Genomic DNA, 16,819 nt, shown 5'->3' on the forward strand with positions numbered 1-16,819 from the left:
AGGAACAGGATGGGGAGGTTCAGGCAGGAAACTCTGAATGGTAACTTGATCAGATTCATGATAAATCTTTCTAAAATGATGCTTTTTTAACAGGATACCTTAAAATAAGCATTTGAGATAAGGAGTAGGACAATGTAACAACTCCTTGATTTTATAGATCCCAGATTTTTTTGTTGGCAGCTTTGGTTTGAGTGTGTAAATATGTGTAAGTTCAGTTTTCTTGTTTACTGCATTAACTGTCATAACACTGAACAAGCTAATAATTCCCCTGTATTGCTAAGCTGCAAAGGGCTATTAATCTGAATTGAATTTTTATCGACTTTTCTCTGCACTGTGATTTCCCAAACCCATCACTTGGCAATATGAGTGAAAATCAGAACGGGCAGAAGTGGGTGGAGCCGTGTGTTGGGACTTTTAAACCCGTCACCATGGTACCAGTTCTTCTATAAAACCCCATCCCCAGCAGCCTCCCATAACTGTAGATACCCCATCACCCTTGGCAGGCACCCCAGGGTGCTGCACTGGTCGTGGCTGTATATTTCTCTGAGAGCTGTGCTCCTGCACTGGCCTTTTTTGTGCCACTTGCCCTTGAAGTCATGTTTTTGAAATGGAAAGAACAGCAGTTCTGGAGTGCGGAGCTGATGGGACCTCTTAGGACTCCAGACAGGGAATATGAATAGCTACCAACTGATATCCATCACCAACGCCCATGAGATTCCAGGGCTTGGTCGTCCCCAGACCTGTGTCATCCTGTCTGCAGTGAACAACCCAACTACTTGATTTGGGGCACGGGTTTCTCCCTTGGGAAATACCCTGTAAAGGACTAGAGACAGGAATGTGTAGGTGCAGGTTGTGGTGGTGTACGGAGCCATAGCACTGACAGCACGTGTCATTGCGGTGTGTAGTGTGGTGGGGTCAACTCCTTTCTTTCTTTCTTTCTGTTTTTCTTTCATCGCTAAAGCCTAGAGATTCTGAATTGTGAGTCAAGACCAAAGCATTAAAGCATTTTATATTTCTCTGAAAAACCAGGTAAGTATTTCTTTATGATAGCGTGGAATGCAGAGAAAACGAGAAGATGGAGCCGACTCCATTTTTCATGCTAATAAAGGCATTTGTAGGCTCAACTGCATCCTAGCTGTTAATGAATGACTTTTTAAAGAGTACTGGAAGAGATAGTGGTTATCTGTGGGGGAAGAAAATCAACATTAAGAAAGAATCATAAAAAGGATTATACATGCGCTGCGTGCATCTTTCTCTAGTGACCGGCTTGCTAAAATAAGTTTTAATGTATTTTGGAAAATATATTAAAGTGTAACTGACTCAGAGCCTCTGCATTTAGGGGGGTGTATTTCATGAAGTGTAAGCAATGGAGAAAATTAAATCAGTAAATCCACCCTGTGGAATCTGAGACACTGTTTGAAGAAAATGAGTACATCTAATGGAAGCATCCTAACTCTCAAAGCACGTGTACTAAGTCACATCCCTTCCGTTTTGTTTTCTTCTCACAGCAGGTTAACTCCACGTATTCATGGGCATGGCTGGGTTAGGCCAGTGTCACTGGAGCAGGTTTGCTTTGTTCTGGTTTGCCCCTGAAGTGCTGTGACCACATCAGTGTGGCTGAGACAGTACACCCTGTGTCTTACCCTGAATTACTGGCTGGGCCATGGTGTCTGAAATGAAGCAATCCTGTAATCAGCCAGTTTGGAACACATGAAATTGCTCTCAGTCCTTCCCTTCCTTTCCCACAGCTTGCAGTATGTAGGCGAGCTAAACAAATCATCTAGCTCAGGAAATTTGATGAAATAACCCTGGCAGTCATCTCAATGCACTAGAGAAATTGTTCTCCCAGTCTTGGATTCATTGAGTTGGTTCTAACAGAGCCCCAGCAATGACACATTGCGGTTCTTGCATTTCATTCCCCTGTTTTGGAAAGGCAGTGGCTCAGGAGACAGTGCCCAACTGGGACCATGGAGTTTGTGGGTTCTAAAACAGGTTGTCTCTGCAGTCACACAGAAGTGGTTTCTTAAAGGTAGAGAAATGGAAACACAGTCAAAGGTGATGGGATCTCTTTGCTTTGCATCTAGGGAAGAATGAGTAGCTCTCAGTTGCCCATTGCTTTATACACACATGGCAAAGCGGTGTTCCTTGGGGAAGAATGGCTTCTGTTTAATGAGTCATTGCATTGAACCCTGCAGATCTACGGAAGAACTTTGAGCAAGATCCCCAAGGGAAGGAGGTTCCCATCGAAGGGATGATCGTCCTCCACTGCCGCCCACCCGAGGGAGTCCCTGCAGCTGAGGTGAGCGCTGTGGGGGGGGATAGTGAGAAGGGAGGAGAAAGGCAAAACCTTACGGCTTTCAAGGTGTGGTGTTGGTTACTGTGTTCTTCTCTCACAGACTGCTTTAACTATCAATGGGGTTTATTATGTAAGAGTAAAAAGGAAGGGCTTTGGATCAGAATTCAGGAATGCTGCTGAAAAAAAGAAATCCTGGATTTGGTAGTTTTCAAGCGTGAGGCTTACAAACTGAAACCAGATTGTTACTTACTTTATCAAAAATTACTTTTCTTATTGAAAAAAAAAAAAAACATAAAAAACCCTTACCCACCCTAAAAATACTATGATAAATTGTTGCTGGAGACCGAAAATCTGCCACAAATAATAATTGGGGCTCTTTTTTCTTGCTTAGCTTTGAACATGCTTTTTGTCAAGAGAATTGCATCTTAGCAGGAAAGTAATGGGGATGCCTTAAAATGGTAATAGCCCAACTATTCTTGGAGGAAGATGTTTTAAGTGGCTTGTGCTTAAAAATCTGCTAGGGAGGCATGAAAAGAAAAAAGGCAATGTGCTGGTTGAAGTGAGCACAGCATCACCTTGTTCTTACCTGTCAAAGAGCTGACTGGTGGTTCGAGTCCTGAGCCAAGGCTGCCCTGGCAGGACCCAGGGCAGTGTTTAAATCTCTTGGGTCCCTGGGTGAGCTGCGGTGACCATGCTGTGGCTGCAGCCGCAGGGCCAGAGCCGTGAGCAGCCCCAGTAACACTGTGCTGTGCTGCTGATCACACACTGCAGCATGCTCACTGGCTTCTTTTGATGAGGATGAGAAATAGCATCACTCAGAAGTGATTTTTGCCCTTTATCTCCACTGTTGCTGTGGTGTGTTGTAGCTGAAGCAACAAAAGAAGCAAGGAAAATAAACTCCAAAGAAGAGGCATCCTTTTAGTTAAGGAGAAGCATGTTGATCAGGTGAAAATAAAAGAGAGGAGAAATGCAGGAAACTGATGTAGAAAAGATACTGAAAATCGGGTGGAAGTGGCAAAGGTTAAAAAGGAAATGAGTCAGAAATAAGAACGGTGGATAGATGAATTTGCATACAGGCATCTGATGAGCTTTACTCTGTCATTCCAGTTTCTGATACCACATTCTCCTCAGCTGTGCCTTATTTTACTCATTTTGATGGTGTTAGAAAAACGGATACTGCATTGCAGATAGTTGTCAAAATCATTGGAATATGTATTGTGGTAAACACATCTATTCTATAGACAAAGCAAACTTCCAAAGGTGTAATTGCCAAACAATCCTTTGTCTGTGTGGGATTCATTGCCCACGCTCTGCAGAAGGGATGGAAATCGCTGCCTGCAGAGATCCCCCAAAGCCACCAGCTGGCAACCTCAGTGACCTCTTCCTCTCAGACAACGTGAGCTGCTAACCCAGGTTTTGTGAGTGCACATCCCTCCAGAGTGCCAGTGGATCCTGTCTCACAGAAATGTGCTCTCTCTGTGGTAAACATTTCCATTTTGCTTATTCCTTTAACGCTGGTTCCCCTCATTCCACAAAACTATAGTAAAATAAGTGAATGTTTCTTCATAAAATACCCCAAATTAAGTGCTGAGGTGCTGGAGAAAGGCTGGAAACAAGCAGTTACAAAGTGAAATGAAGCCTCTACTTGACTGCAGAGCCTTAGCTGTGGAAATAACCTGACCTGTGGTCCTGGTGCTTTGTGTCAGCCTGGTTTTCCTGGAGGAATTCTGCCTTGTTCAGTGCCTTCAAATCTGATCATCTCCCTCTTCCTTCCCTTCTTCTTTCACCCACCACTTTCTTCTCTCTTCAGCTGCCTAATGCACTCTCTCAAAACTTTCTAGGCTCAAGTACTCCTCATGTCTCTCATTACACTCTGTTCACTGAAGCGGTGTTCTTTAAAGTGATGGGGATCCTAGTACCTCCTTCAGGAGACGGTAGGGTGTTTTCCTGCCCTAACTGCTCTCATAGGCCTGTATGTCAGTTTGATTTTGTTACTGATTCCAAAACCACAGCACTTAAAGGAGAGTTTTCAAATTAAAAACTATAGAGAATGTGTTTTCTTTAAGATCAAAAGAAACCAATGAGGATAGGTACAATTCCACCCAACACATATGGTTTGCTGAACTGGAGTGCACACATTTGACTGTTCTCCAATTTCTGTACAGTTTAATAGCTAAAAATGTTATTTTTTATTGGAATTCAGCCACTTTAGGGAAAAAAAAGGTGATTTTCAGTCATCACTGTTTGAATTTTACTGAGAATTTTAGAATGATTTGAACTACACTGCTTTACACTCAACAATTAAACAGGATGTGTGTCTTGTATGAAAGTTAGGTATTATATCCAGTGAGAAACAGACATTTTAATTGCTTTCTACAGTTAAAGACTGTAAAGTTCTCAATAAACCCAGATTTACTGATGTTGATTGTAAAATTGTTATTGCTGCTAATACAGCCTCTAAATCTTAACAGGTCATATTTGCTTTGGACAATAAAATCTCACATAAAGGCTCAGAATCAAGGCTAATTCTGTGCTCAGGTAAACAGTCTACTGGAAATAATGCAGTGTCTTTAGAAACTGGGTACCAGATTCACTAAGTAATAGCTCTGCTCTGTGGCAGTAAGCTTGAGGTTATAAACTCTTGCAGTGTTTTCAAGGTAAAGTCAACCTGCCCTGTTAAATGTGGATGAAAAATAACTGAGCTAGCCAGTAAGTCTTGCTCAATAATTGGTATGGGGGTACTGAGAAGTGTGGAAGGCTTCAAAACCCAGTGCTGGCAACAGATCTGTGGTTCTGATCCAAGAGTTTATTTCATTAGAGTTTGGATGAAGCCCGAGATGAAAACACAAAGCTGGAAATAACTGCAGACAAAGAAGCTTGTCTTCTGTTTCATTAGATGCAAAATAGATGCTAATTGTGGCATTGTTGGGGTTTGTTTGTTTAATCCATACTCTGCATGGACCTGGAAATGCAAACGAAAACTAAAATGGATAGGAGACTCCAGGCCCTTTCACGTTACCGTGCCGATATGTGCCTGAATCCCAGGGGAGGATTCTGATTATTCCATCAAGTGCAGAAGTTCAGGAACAGGAACACGTTTCCTGTGCTCCCTATAGCCACTAGTTAAATCTAGTGATTTATTTCTGACAAAGGCCATGAATGAATGATACAGTCAAAGCTCTAATCTTGCCGCTGCAGCTCAATAAGAGGCAGACACTTTACAATTGGAATGAAACTTAAATTGAGCTCAGTTATTTATGTGAGCCTGCCCCATTATCAAGAATATAAATCTTCATCTCTGGAATTGTTTTTCTCCGGCTTAAAGGTGCTGAAGATTTCTTAAATCTAAGGATAGAAGCATTAAATGCTCTTGTTCTACCCCATAGTTTAATGTGAAAAATCCTGTCATTGGTCCTAGAAGAAGTGAAAAGCAGGGATATTTGTTAATGAGAGCTGATAGCATAGTTTGCTACAGGAGAGGTTGTCTGTCTTTCCCCCTGTTCCTTTTCACACTTCCAGTCTTTCCTCACATGTTTTCACTTCGGTGATTCCAGCCACTGCTGGTTTCCTGGTTTAAAACTGGGTGAGTGGATCTGGGCCATTCTTGGTAGGCAGAGGTGCTGAATAAATGATCAATTCCCAGGCATATTTATGCCATTATGTGCCATCAGTGGCAACCCCTTACTGTGCTTTTGTGCAGGAAAAGTGTTTAACCAAGTAGCAGCATCAGGGGTCCACATCTGGGAACTCCTGAGCTGTCCTCAGTCAGCATTTTGGCCTGTGAGTACCAATCCTTTGGTTTGGTAATTCATTTTTGGGGTGGGATGACACAGATCATGCAGCAACCAAGAGCAAACCTCACAGAGAGGTTCTCTAGAGAGAATTCCTCTAGATCAAGTTTAGTTTTGTTGGGAGCAATTTCTGTTCCCACCATCTGTTCCAGGATGAGTAAGGCTTCCGTATCTCATCACCAGATTGTTTGATACACTCATTAATTTCTGCACACAATATGTATATAAAGAAGTTAGGAGAACATAGATTAAAGGTTTGGAGCTGTAGTTTAAATGCATCTGAACTGTATATGGCTTAAAGCTTGGCTTGTATGAATTAATTTACTAATAGTGGTAGCTCACGTGACATGGTCAATGCTCTGTGTGCTCATACTGTTCAGCTTTAGTAAATAGTCTTTAAGCTGAAAAACACATTAGTGAAAGCAAACGATCAAGGAGGATAACAAATAAAGAACAGCAATATTCTAACTCAGCTTTAATGTTATACAAGCATGATTCAGGAGCACCAAATCCTGCTGAGGCAAGCACTGATTTTAATGCTGCTTTGAAATGCACTGTACTGTCTTGATTCATTTAGCAGCAAATTTCAGTTGCTTGTGTCAGCTGGGTCCTAAGTAAAAGACATGGAAAGGAGCATCTCTCTCAATCTGCATTCTTTTTCTGAGAATTTGATTACACTCTTTATGGCACCAGTGTCCATTTTGTGTGCATGAAATACTATTGAATGTGCCTGATTTTACCAATAATAAAACCTTATGTGGCAACAGCGGTAGAAAATTGAGTGACTGAGGTTTACCCTTTCAAATAGTTCTGACAGCTTTAGCAAGTCATGAAACCATTTTGAATTGTGCATGGGCAGGATAGGTGCCTACCCCTGAACGTGGTAATAGCACACATTGTCTCCTGGGCTCCTAGGACCTGCTGCCTTTCAGGTTATGTGCAGGTCCAGGTCTGCTGTCTTCAGTCACTCCATAGCACACCCTGTGTTCCAGTTTCTGCAGCCTTTGTTAGCAGGTTTCCTGTCTCCAGTTTCCCTCTGTGAAGAAGGGAACATGAGAAGATCCCGCACACCTCTGCTTTGGGAGGTTGCTGAGGGTATGGGACATTCAGGGTACATTTGTCACAGCAGCAAGAGAGCAAGAAAACCCAAATGCTGACACCAAGCAGACTGGAAAGAGGTTTTAAATCCTCTTCTCATGCATTCACATGGCAAGCGAAACAGAGCTGGTGAGCAGCTGTGCTTGCAGACATCAGCACCCAACCCAAATAAATGCAGTTTTTATGAGTTAAACATCAAAATAAAAAAGAAAATCCAGCATTTAAGTCGAGCATCCGATAATCCCCTGCTGTGGCAAATGTTGATTTAAATATAACAGAGTCTCTGCTGGCACAGGTTTGATGGGACCAGAGCCATTTCTTTCTCTCTGGTGCAGATTTGGCCTAGGGAAGAGACAGTTCTGGCTTCCAGTCCCACAACAGATTCTCCCCATAGATAAGTTTATTAATTGTGTGTTAACAGAGGCCTCGTTCAGCTTGGAGTGTTTGCAGAGAGGCAGTGGTGTAGTGTAGGAGTCAGCCAAGCTCTGCTGAATCCTCGTCTGCTGGTTGTTGTTGTCGTCAGGCTGCCAGGTGGGTACCGTGGGCTTGGATCTCCGGGCATGATGCTTGTATTGCTGAGATAGATATCAGAGGAAGTATTCCTGCTTCTTTCCTGCATGATGAAAACGAGAGGAAAGGGAGGGCTGAGTTCTCCTCTCAGAAAATGCATAGTTGAGTATCAGGTTTGCCGGAGCAACGTCTTTAGCCTCGCTACTGTCCATCATCTGCATCTCTTCACAAGACCAACCTTGCTCGCTGTGTACAGCTTGTTGTTTGGGGAACAGTTTGAAGAAATTCGTGAAGGAAAGAATGGCTTCTCTCTATTAAAAAGACATTTTTAAAGCAGTGTATTTGGCAGTGACATAATACATGATGCATTTCGTCAGGCTGCATGATCTGCCAGCCTGAACAGCAGTAGCCTTCCTTCACACACAAACTTCTGTTACTAGAAGGAAACCTTTACGGCAGCTTTAGTGAATTCAGGGTCAGGTACAGAGCAGCTGAGGTACTACATGGCTGTTGTGCCGTTGTGGCACATTGGGCTAGTGCATGGCTACACACCAGGCTCCCTGAGCTCAGGTAGCCCATCAGCTCATCTCTAAAACCACATCAGATGTATCTGCAGAGTCCTGCCCTGGTGAGCAGCCCACCCCACATAAGACTCAGCTGCTATTCAAAGTGCATCATGTTATTGAGGTGAAATGCTTCTCATACTTGGCAGGTATTAGGTTTCTTCCAGTGCACAGTGCTATCTGTGTGTTTTGTGCTTTTTTGTTGGTGGTGCGTAAGTTTAGTTTATTACTTTGTGTTATTCCTAGGAAGACACTAAAGTTTTCATGGTGTGCTCCTTCATCTCACACCAAGCAAGTATTGCACTGGTTTTAGATGATTTTTAAAGTATAACCTTAACCTATAGCCTTGCATAAAACATACTCTGCATTCAGCCAGGCTCTGAACAAGTCCTGTGTCTGGCTTATAAATGGCTACAGTTCAGCCTTGAAAATGTAGCATGAAGACTGGCTGGAGCAAGTGAGGCAGAGCTTAGCCTGTTTTAAAGAGCAGAGTCCAGCGGTCTCTGTTCACTTCCCCATCCCTGCCTTTCAAGTTCCCTGGCATTCCCTCTTCATTCATTCCAATCCTGGAAAAAGCTTTATCAAGAGGCACTTGTGCAGTCTATCTTGGGACCAGTAGTAATATGCCGAGGTCAGAGCTTCAGCGTGTGGCTCAGTCAGTAAGTGCTATAGATTGATTTTGCTTTCTGTTCTGTGGGATTCCGATGGTTTTGAGGTGGTGCTTCATTTTATACAGTACAATGTATAAGACCTTTTGTTTCTTCTCCTGGTCATCATCTCAAGTGAATTTCTTGACATTCTTTCTTTGCTTCTCCGCTGTCCTTTTAGTCTTTCTTTAAGTAGTTTCTCTCTAGTCTGCGTTCTCTGGTTTGTGGAAACTCTTCTTTTTTGGGAGTAATGGTGGAAGACACAAAAAACAGATCCTCCTTTTTGCCGTCTTTCACAAGCTTGCTGCTCTTTGTGTGTGTGCTGAATGTTAGCATTTTCAGTCTCCTGTCCATTCTGTTTTAATACTTTCTTCCGCGTCCTTCTGCATTTCAATAATTCTTCTCTAAAGCACGTAGTCTTTGAGGTCCTTCTTTTGTTCAGCATAAAGCTGGCTTCCCTGGTGCTCCTGTGCATGTGAAACAGCGTTTGCATGGTCCAGATTGCCTGGCTTTTGGTCTCGATGCCATGTAGAGCTGCTGATAGGCATTTTAGATGCTACACAATCATATAAGACTCTGTAACCCTTCCTATGTAGGTTCACAAAGGTGTTTAAAGGAGCTAAATACACCTGGGGCCCCGAGCCAGCCGGCCAGGCTCTGTCACCAGCCACTTCTTACAAATCTCAGCTTTAAATCGATACACAAAGTGCAAAGCAATGGGGATGCAAGCTGCGAGTTCTGAGTAGGTATTAAGCCCTCATCCTTGAGAAATACATGTTGTACTGCTATTTCCTATGTATTACAGCCCTGCCATTAACATGACATAGTGCCATTCATACCTATTACCTTGACTATATAAAGCAACTTTGGTAAGATTTCACATCCATAATGCTGGCAGGTTGGTAACCCTAATCATGCCTTAGTGTTTCCCTGTACTGTTGCCAAAGGGTATTTTTCTTTCTCTTAAGAACATACTGAGCACTGCAGTCACTGCCTCTCAGTGACACAATCATTTACTTTTGGAGTGAAGCAGTGAAGAATGCAGACAACTTGATTCTGTCATTTCATGCAGCTCTGTACCAGCTTAGGTGAAGCACTTGGAATCGATGCGACTGATAGATCCTGGTGGCTTGTGAGAGACTCGGCAAACAGCATAAATTAGAGCATCCTTTCTAGTTCACTGATGGTGATTCCTTCTTATTGTCTGGTCCTGGGTAGTCGTGATGGTGCGCTCTGTGACTGTTGTCAGACAGGTCTTGAACTGTAACCTGGAAAATACTCAGTCAATATTCATTTAATTAAGTTTAGGATAATCTGTCCTGCATGTCCTATCTTATTAGGGCTTCAGACAGTAAAATATTAATTGTTTTTGGTACAGGAGCAAATAAATTGCTTGCTTTTGTAGCTAGTAATCTTTTTAGACAGGTGATGTGGTATAGTGGAGGCATATTACTCCTGACTCCTCCATCAGTGACAAAAGGGTTTTAAATGTCTCAAGCTGTCATAGGTTGCTCCTGTTCAAATTAGTGGACTTGATAATCGGGTTTTAAATGCTTCTTTAATTGGATAGTAAGCTTCTGTATTCTGCTCTGAAATTCACCATCAGGAGGAGGTTCTGTCAGCCTCTGGAGACCTGTGTTTAATGGGAACTTAGTATGGCTTAATTTTGAAGAAGGGTGATAATGCTGTAGAATGGATTAGCTCAGGGGGAGCAATTCCCAACCAGAAACGCTTGATGAGTAACAGAGTTGAAGTCAGTTGTGATGCATGAGGTGCAAATTTGAGCAGAACTTGACCTTAAAATTCATCCTAAATCTCTTTTATTATAAATAAATACTCTCTGAGACTAAATCTGTAGATGAGACTAGCTCATAGTCGAGCATTAGGAGCAACCTGCGGCTCTTTCCACTGCTCCTGCCTGGCTTTTGTTTATGGGTGGGTTGGTTTGGTACTAAAAGGGCAGGTGTTGTGCTAAACTGTTCCTGATGAGTGTAAACTTGTGTGGAGTGCTCTGCAGGGGTTTGTGCAATACTCTCCAATATCTTTATCATTTAATACGTGCATATAGTCAAGTTCTAAATGTGCTGTATCCACTGCTACTCTTTCAAATGTTCAGCACAGATTTTGGCATTTTAATGGACTGTTGTGGATGTTCCAGGGAATATCTGCATGAGTTCTGATGGTTTATTTACCACTGTAGCTTTTAATGGAAATGTAAAATCATTTCTCTTCTGGGCAGTACATATTCCATTGCAAACACATCAACAAAATAGGAAACCCACATAAAATTCAAAAGCTGCAAGGATTCCAAAAGTAGTGAGAGTCATTGCTGCCTGTTTTACATAGGCTTGTGTATTTATGGGACTTGTACACATACAGTAAATGTAATATGGCAGGATAATGGTATTGTAGTAAAATACTATGACAAAAAAGGCTGGTGAATTATAGACTTCAATGAGTCTTGTTTCTAGTTATGGAAAACAGAGTATGATTGCTAAATGCAAACAGCATGCATTTTATACAGTTAGTTATAGATCTTGAGTCTTGTGCCTGGAATATCAATATTTGCTTTACTTTTAGGGTATGTTAGTTACAAATGCAATAAATGTGTTTCATTTTTCACTGAAGACATTTCACTTTCAAGATTGAGGTCTCGGGTGTGTGCAATCTGTTTAATTATTATTTATCTGCATGGAAGCCCTTCCTATAAACTGGTTTTACTTTGAGCCGCTGCAGCCAGCATTCACATACTTCAAATCATAAAGTTATGGGAAGCTGTAAGAAATCTGACAGTTAACTTTGACATGATAAAATCAGGTGATGTTCCATTTGGAACAGTGAAATCAGTTCCTTTTGCTCTGTGAAGGAACTACGCAAGTTCTTAACTCTCACTGTTAGTGATGAAAAGCAGGGTTTGGCATTTCAGAACCCCTCACTCTTTCTCCATAGTTGGTTGGAGGTCTCTGTGGGCTGGAGTCTTGTCTAACCCTCAGATCTTCAGCCTGCTACTGAAGCATTGCTCCAAACTCTTAATGAGCAGTGTTGTCATAGTCCATATCTTACATATTGTCATATTGCATATATTAATATGCTCTTAATGAGCATATTGGTCATATTACAAATCCAAGTATTATGGTAGTTGCTAATGTCTCTGACCAGACACATTCACCTTGACATAGCCCAGGCCCTGTTGTGATGGTTAGCAGGTCAGACTCCTAAGACATAAAGGTGTTACAATCATTAATAAGGTCTTCTGAGGTACTACAGAAGACTGCTGTCTCAGAGCAGGGTAGATGTAACCTTCAGGTCATTCGGGTGGCAGCCAGCTGACAGATGTAAGGTCTTAAAATCCTGTTTGAATTGGTACATATGCAGTATTGCTCTTTCTGAATTATACCTTTAAAATACATTTCAGGGGTAAAAAGAGTCCTTTATTCTAGAAAAGCAACATTTTAATGACAGTTTATATATATGTATCTTTAGAGGATGTTCAGAGTTGCACAAATACCTAACTTAGGAGTGTTCTCTGTGTAGAATTGTACAGAAGATCAGTTTTGGCATAAGGTAGTAAAGAGTTATGAAGTACAGATACCGCTTTGGAAGTCACTGCACACGAGTGAGTGGAAGAAGCATTTCCAGAGTCAAGCCACATTGTGTGCTTGAACAGAGATTTTTCATAGACTTAATTGTGTAAGTCTGTCCTTGGAGAGTGAAGGTTCTGGTAACTGCAGCACCACTTGCAGGCTGACAGCTGATTATTCACTGAGCTGGGGAAATAGGTGTTTCTTGTAGGTATCTACATCATTACTGCCTTTTCCAGGTCTAGCAAAGAGGGAGAAATGGGCAGTTATTGTGGCCAATACAGGATGTGTTGGTATGGACTGATCAGATTAAGACCATGATAATCTAATAATATGTAGGGCTTATATATGAACCATCTGCTCAATTAAAGCTTTTTTGTTGAAGCCTGGGACTGCTCCATGGACAGCACAAATCCAGGATCAAGACTGAGTTTATTTTCTTTTATATGCTGTTTCATCTTTGGTCACATCTGGTATTCACTCCTTGCCCTTCATCACTGTCTTCTTTGAGAGAAATGTCTGCTTCACTGTTACCTTTCTGTTTTTTCTCCTACAGTATTTCATCTTCAGTGCTCTGGTTATTTTTTTACTCAGTGTAGATCATGGATTAGGAATTACAACAGGAGTTGTGATACACACAGTACAGAGCCTGCAGTAATACTCTGTAGAGGTTCAAACAAAGGACAGGTTTCAAAGGCAGAAAAGGCTTGTGATTATCAGTGCTTGTAAAAACCACTTTAATGCTATTGCTCAATATGCTGAAATAAAAAGGCTTAGATTTCACAGTTATTCTGTGTAAGTGGGGAATAAAAAGGGCATTGCTCTGCACAGAACTGGTAGTCTTTTAAATACATTATGGACATTTTAGTGGGTTAGCTGTATGCATTTCAGGGCAGCACCACCAGTTACAGAAATTGGGGTATCTGGTCGTACAAGGTAGGTTAATGCTTTGGGTTTTTTGCTGTTTGTTCATTACAATCACATTTGGTTTTAATTCTGTTGCTAAGCTGCCCAGCATTGCACTGGATGTATTTTGGATGTTCTTTTTTGGTCATTGGCAACTCTGAAACGCTGTGGAGAGCCCATGTTGTTAATGCAGTGCTTTTTTCCTAATGCTTGTCCTTGTTTCCACCGCAGACAGCTAAGGAGCAAACAAACACCCCTTTGAAAACACGCTTGAATGAGCAAAGGGGGTCAGCCAGGTGTGCTGCAGGAGCTACTGAGCCTCTGCACACCATAATGTGCTTAAAGATGTTGAGTGTCTCATTGTTTTACAGTGTAGTGCTCACAAAGTGACATGGGCATTTAAAACAATGCCTTTTGAGTACTTGAGTCAAGAGGAGTTTCTAAGAGGGCTTTTGTAGGGATGTCCTGAGCATTTTTCATTGTTCGGTGTTGCTGCCCATTGTTCAAGCTGCTCAGAGAAGATCTGTCAATCTCCTCAGCCTCATCCACAAAATACATCTCATTATATGACAGCAATCTCAGGGAGTCATAGATCAGGTAAGATCTCCACAAAAGCCGTTTATTTGGACTCCCTGTGTGTTAGATCAAGAGTTGTTCTCGTTCTGTAATACAGCTGCCACCTGAATTGAGTGTTCACTCCTGTGCCTAAGCTGTAGTCTGTTTGAATGGAGTGGTGGTTCATCACTGGGATGTCTGCTGGCCAGAAGAAATACCCAGTGTACCAGTACTGTGGAAACCCTGCTCCTGATACATCTTTATTACTTAGTGGGAAGAGAATTAACTTCCAGGTGAGCATGTTCTATGATTTCTCTTGGAAATCAAGCTCAGAGGTATTTAGCACTGTTTGAACTCAGGGACTTTACCATGAATATGCAGAACTCTCCCAGGCTGAGCAAAGAGCTGTTCCTTTAGCTACAGGCCCCCACAGCCTCTGCATTCCCATTTGGACCAGCACTGGGGAGAGGAGGAACATTTACCCTGTGTTTGCCTTCCTGACATGCAGTGTGAGATCATACCCCTCTCCCTGTTATTCTGCCACTGCACTGATTGAATGTGTTAAATCTGTCACTTCATTTTTGTACCTGATCCTTTTTATACCTGTACCAATTATTTGAAACAGGGACATTTGTCAGCTCTCATCCCCTTTGTGCCTCTCCAGGTGCCTCTTTGGCTGATTTTGTACATTTTGCAGCTATTGGAAGCACCTTAGTCCCTGCACATAGACCTTATATTTGGAAAAACCTCTCGGCTGTCGGCTCCAGATGAGTGTGTGCTGTGTTTCATGCAGGCAGCTGAACTGTGAGCTCTGATGTCCTCCAATAGGAAAAATGTTTGTTTTCCTTGAGATTTGCCTTGTTGGAATTAAATCAGTACCCCCAGGAGGCACTGAGGTCGCGGAATAGAAATGCTGCAGCAAACCCCTTCTGAATTAGATTGCTAAAATGAGGAGAAACGAACCAGATAACTTTGTAGCTCTTCTGAATAGATAATTCCTTTTTATGAAGAGGTGCTTTGGAGCTTTTCTTTTTTGAGGTACAGTTTTGCAGTGGCATGTATTTTTCTGGTACTATTTTCGGAAGTGTTCTTAACGTTGAAGGCTTGAACATGAAAGGAGAAGTTATAAGACCCTATCATTATGTTTATAATTATAAATAATGAAAGTAATTGTGTGAAGGAGCCCTACAAGGATTTGGAAGCTTTGCTGGTAAGAGCAAACAGGTAGTTGGAGGTTTTCTCGGTGCTGGCCTCTTGCTGTACCAGCAGCAGGTCTGACCACTGTGACCACTTTACTGTGGTTTGGTGTTTCTGTTGCTGATTCCTGAAGGCTGCATCTGCAGCATGTTTCAGTCTTCTCCTCATGCTCTTTATTTGTACTCTTAGTTTTCAATTACCATAAGCTTTCTGGGATGAGTGTATTATCTCTGAGAATTGCCTATAAGCGTGATCTTGCCTATCAGCAGCCATGTTAGCAGAGCACTGTAAACATTCCCAATAATCTTATCTAAAAATGTTCTTTTTCAGTGTCAACTGCAATTAGAATGACTTTTCAAACACCCGTCCGTGGCAAAACAAATGCAACCGCCCCATGAGCACCATCCCTGGGGCCTTCAGCTGTTTGTGTCTCTCTAACCATCCTAATGCACACTAATGAGAAACATGTAGTGTGCGATGTGTACTTTTAAACAAGTTCTGTGCATTGCTGAATATACTTAGATTTGAGTTGTTTGGAAAAAAGAAAAGCTCTGGATGAGTCTCATCTGCTCACTGATGCTGCTGAGCTTTATAGTCAAGCGATTAGGAGTTGAGTTTCAGCTTGATCATTGATTTCTGCTTACTCTACAGTCATTGAAGTCCTTTGTGTGCACTGCCCCACTGGAAAACTACCATGGAAGCCGTGTAATGACCTTTGGGTTTATTAATGCTGATTCATTCATAATCTTTGCACCGAGGTAAAACCCAGCATTCCAATTAATGTGAGATACTTATTCCTCCAGAAACAGCAGGGGGGATCTGATGATACCTTTAACAATCAGACAATGTACCGTTAGCAATGGCACATTTAGCACTGTGTCTTTATAACAGTGTTCTGAAATAGCATGTCTGAGTCAACTCCTTGCCCACCTTTAGTGTTACAAATTGCGATGTACGTACAGGCTGTAACCTTTCCCATTATAGTTATTCAGAAGCATATCTGAATTGCATTTTGACTCACCCCTTCCCTTGTCAGCCTTGATTCTCCTCCGGATTTTTCAGCAATAGGAATTTTTGGCTGTGTTTTTTAAAGCACACAAAAACACTCGCTTTGTTGTGAACTGGATGTAGCTCAGAGGACGAACCATGGTGTAGAGAGTGCCATGAGTGCGAGTCATCCCTCCTGCCTCCCCTGCTGTTGGAGCTTCATGGAGCAAATAACACTGGCTGCACACCACGCACAGTGTGACAATAGGAGAGAAAATGAGCATAAGCAGCAAGCAGCCCTGGGCTTTCAGGTGATCCAACAACTGAGCGCATCTCTTCCAAGAGAAGATTCCTGTGCTGCTTTCCACAGTACAACCGACAAAAGCCTGGGCTGATTGATGTGTGAGTCAGTGTGTCAGATTTATGTAATGAGATTATACATTCAATCTAATGAAGGAAAAATATGCTTACCAGAACAGAGTGACAGCGCTGTGATTAAACGATCGGGTACTGGTATTCCCTCAGTGGATTAATTTAAACAAAGGCAGCAGGTACTGCTGACCTGCTTCTGGTGTGTTGCTAGCGATAGGCTCCGAGCAGGGAAGATTAATGAGTTCTGATTGGGTTGATAAAATAACTGTGTGATCATAAAGGTAGATACGAATGGTTGGTATCCAGCAAAGTGGCC

General features: G+C 42.1%; 1 protein-coding gene across 1 annotated transcript in view; it reads left to right on the plus strand.

Annotated features, from left to right (window-relative positions):
- Positions 1–16,819, plus strand: part of UNC5D (unc-5 netrin receptor D) — a gene marked incomplete at both ends in the record, with an annotated part of 118,937 nt that overhangs the window by 66,646 nt on the left and 35,472 nt on the right. Inside the window, one exon of the mRNA XM_080634429.1 lies at positions 2,196–2,299. Coding sequence (XP_080490555.1) covers positions 2,196–2,299 — 104 coding nt within the window. The remainder of the gene's footprint in view (positions 1–2,195; positions 2,300–16,819) is intronic.

Source organism: Psittacula echo (assembly GCF_963264785.1).
Source record: "Psittacula echo genome assembly, chromosome: 25".
Taxonomy (NCBI): Eukaryota; Metazoa; Chordata; class Aves; order Psittaciformes; family Psittacidae; genus Psittacula; species Psittacula echo.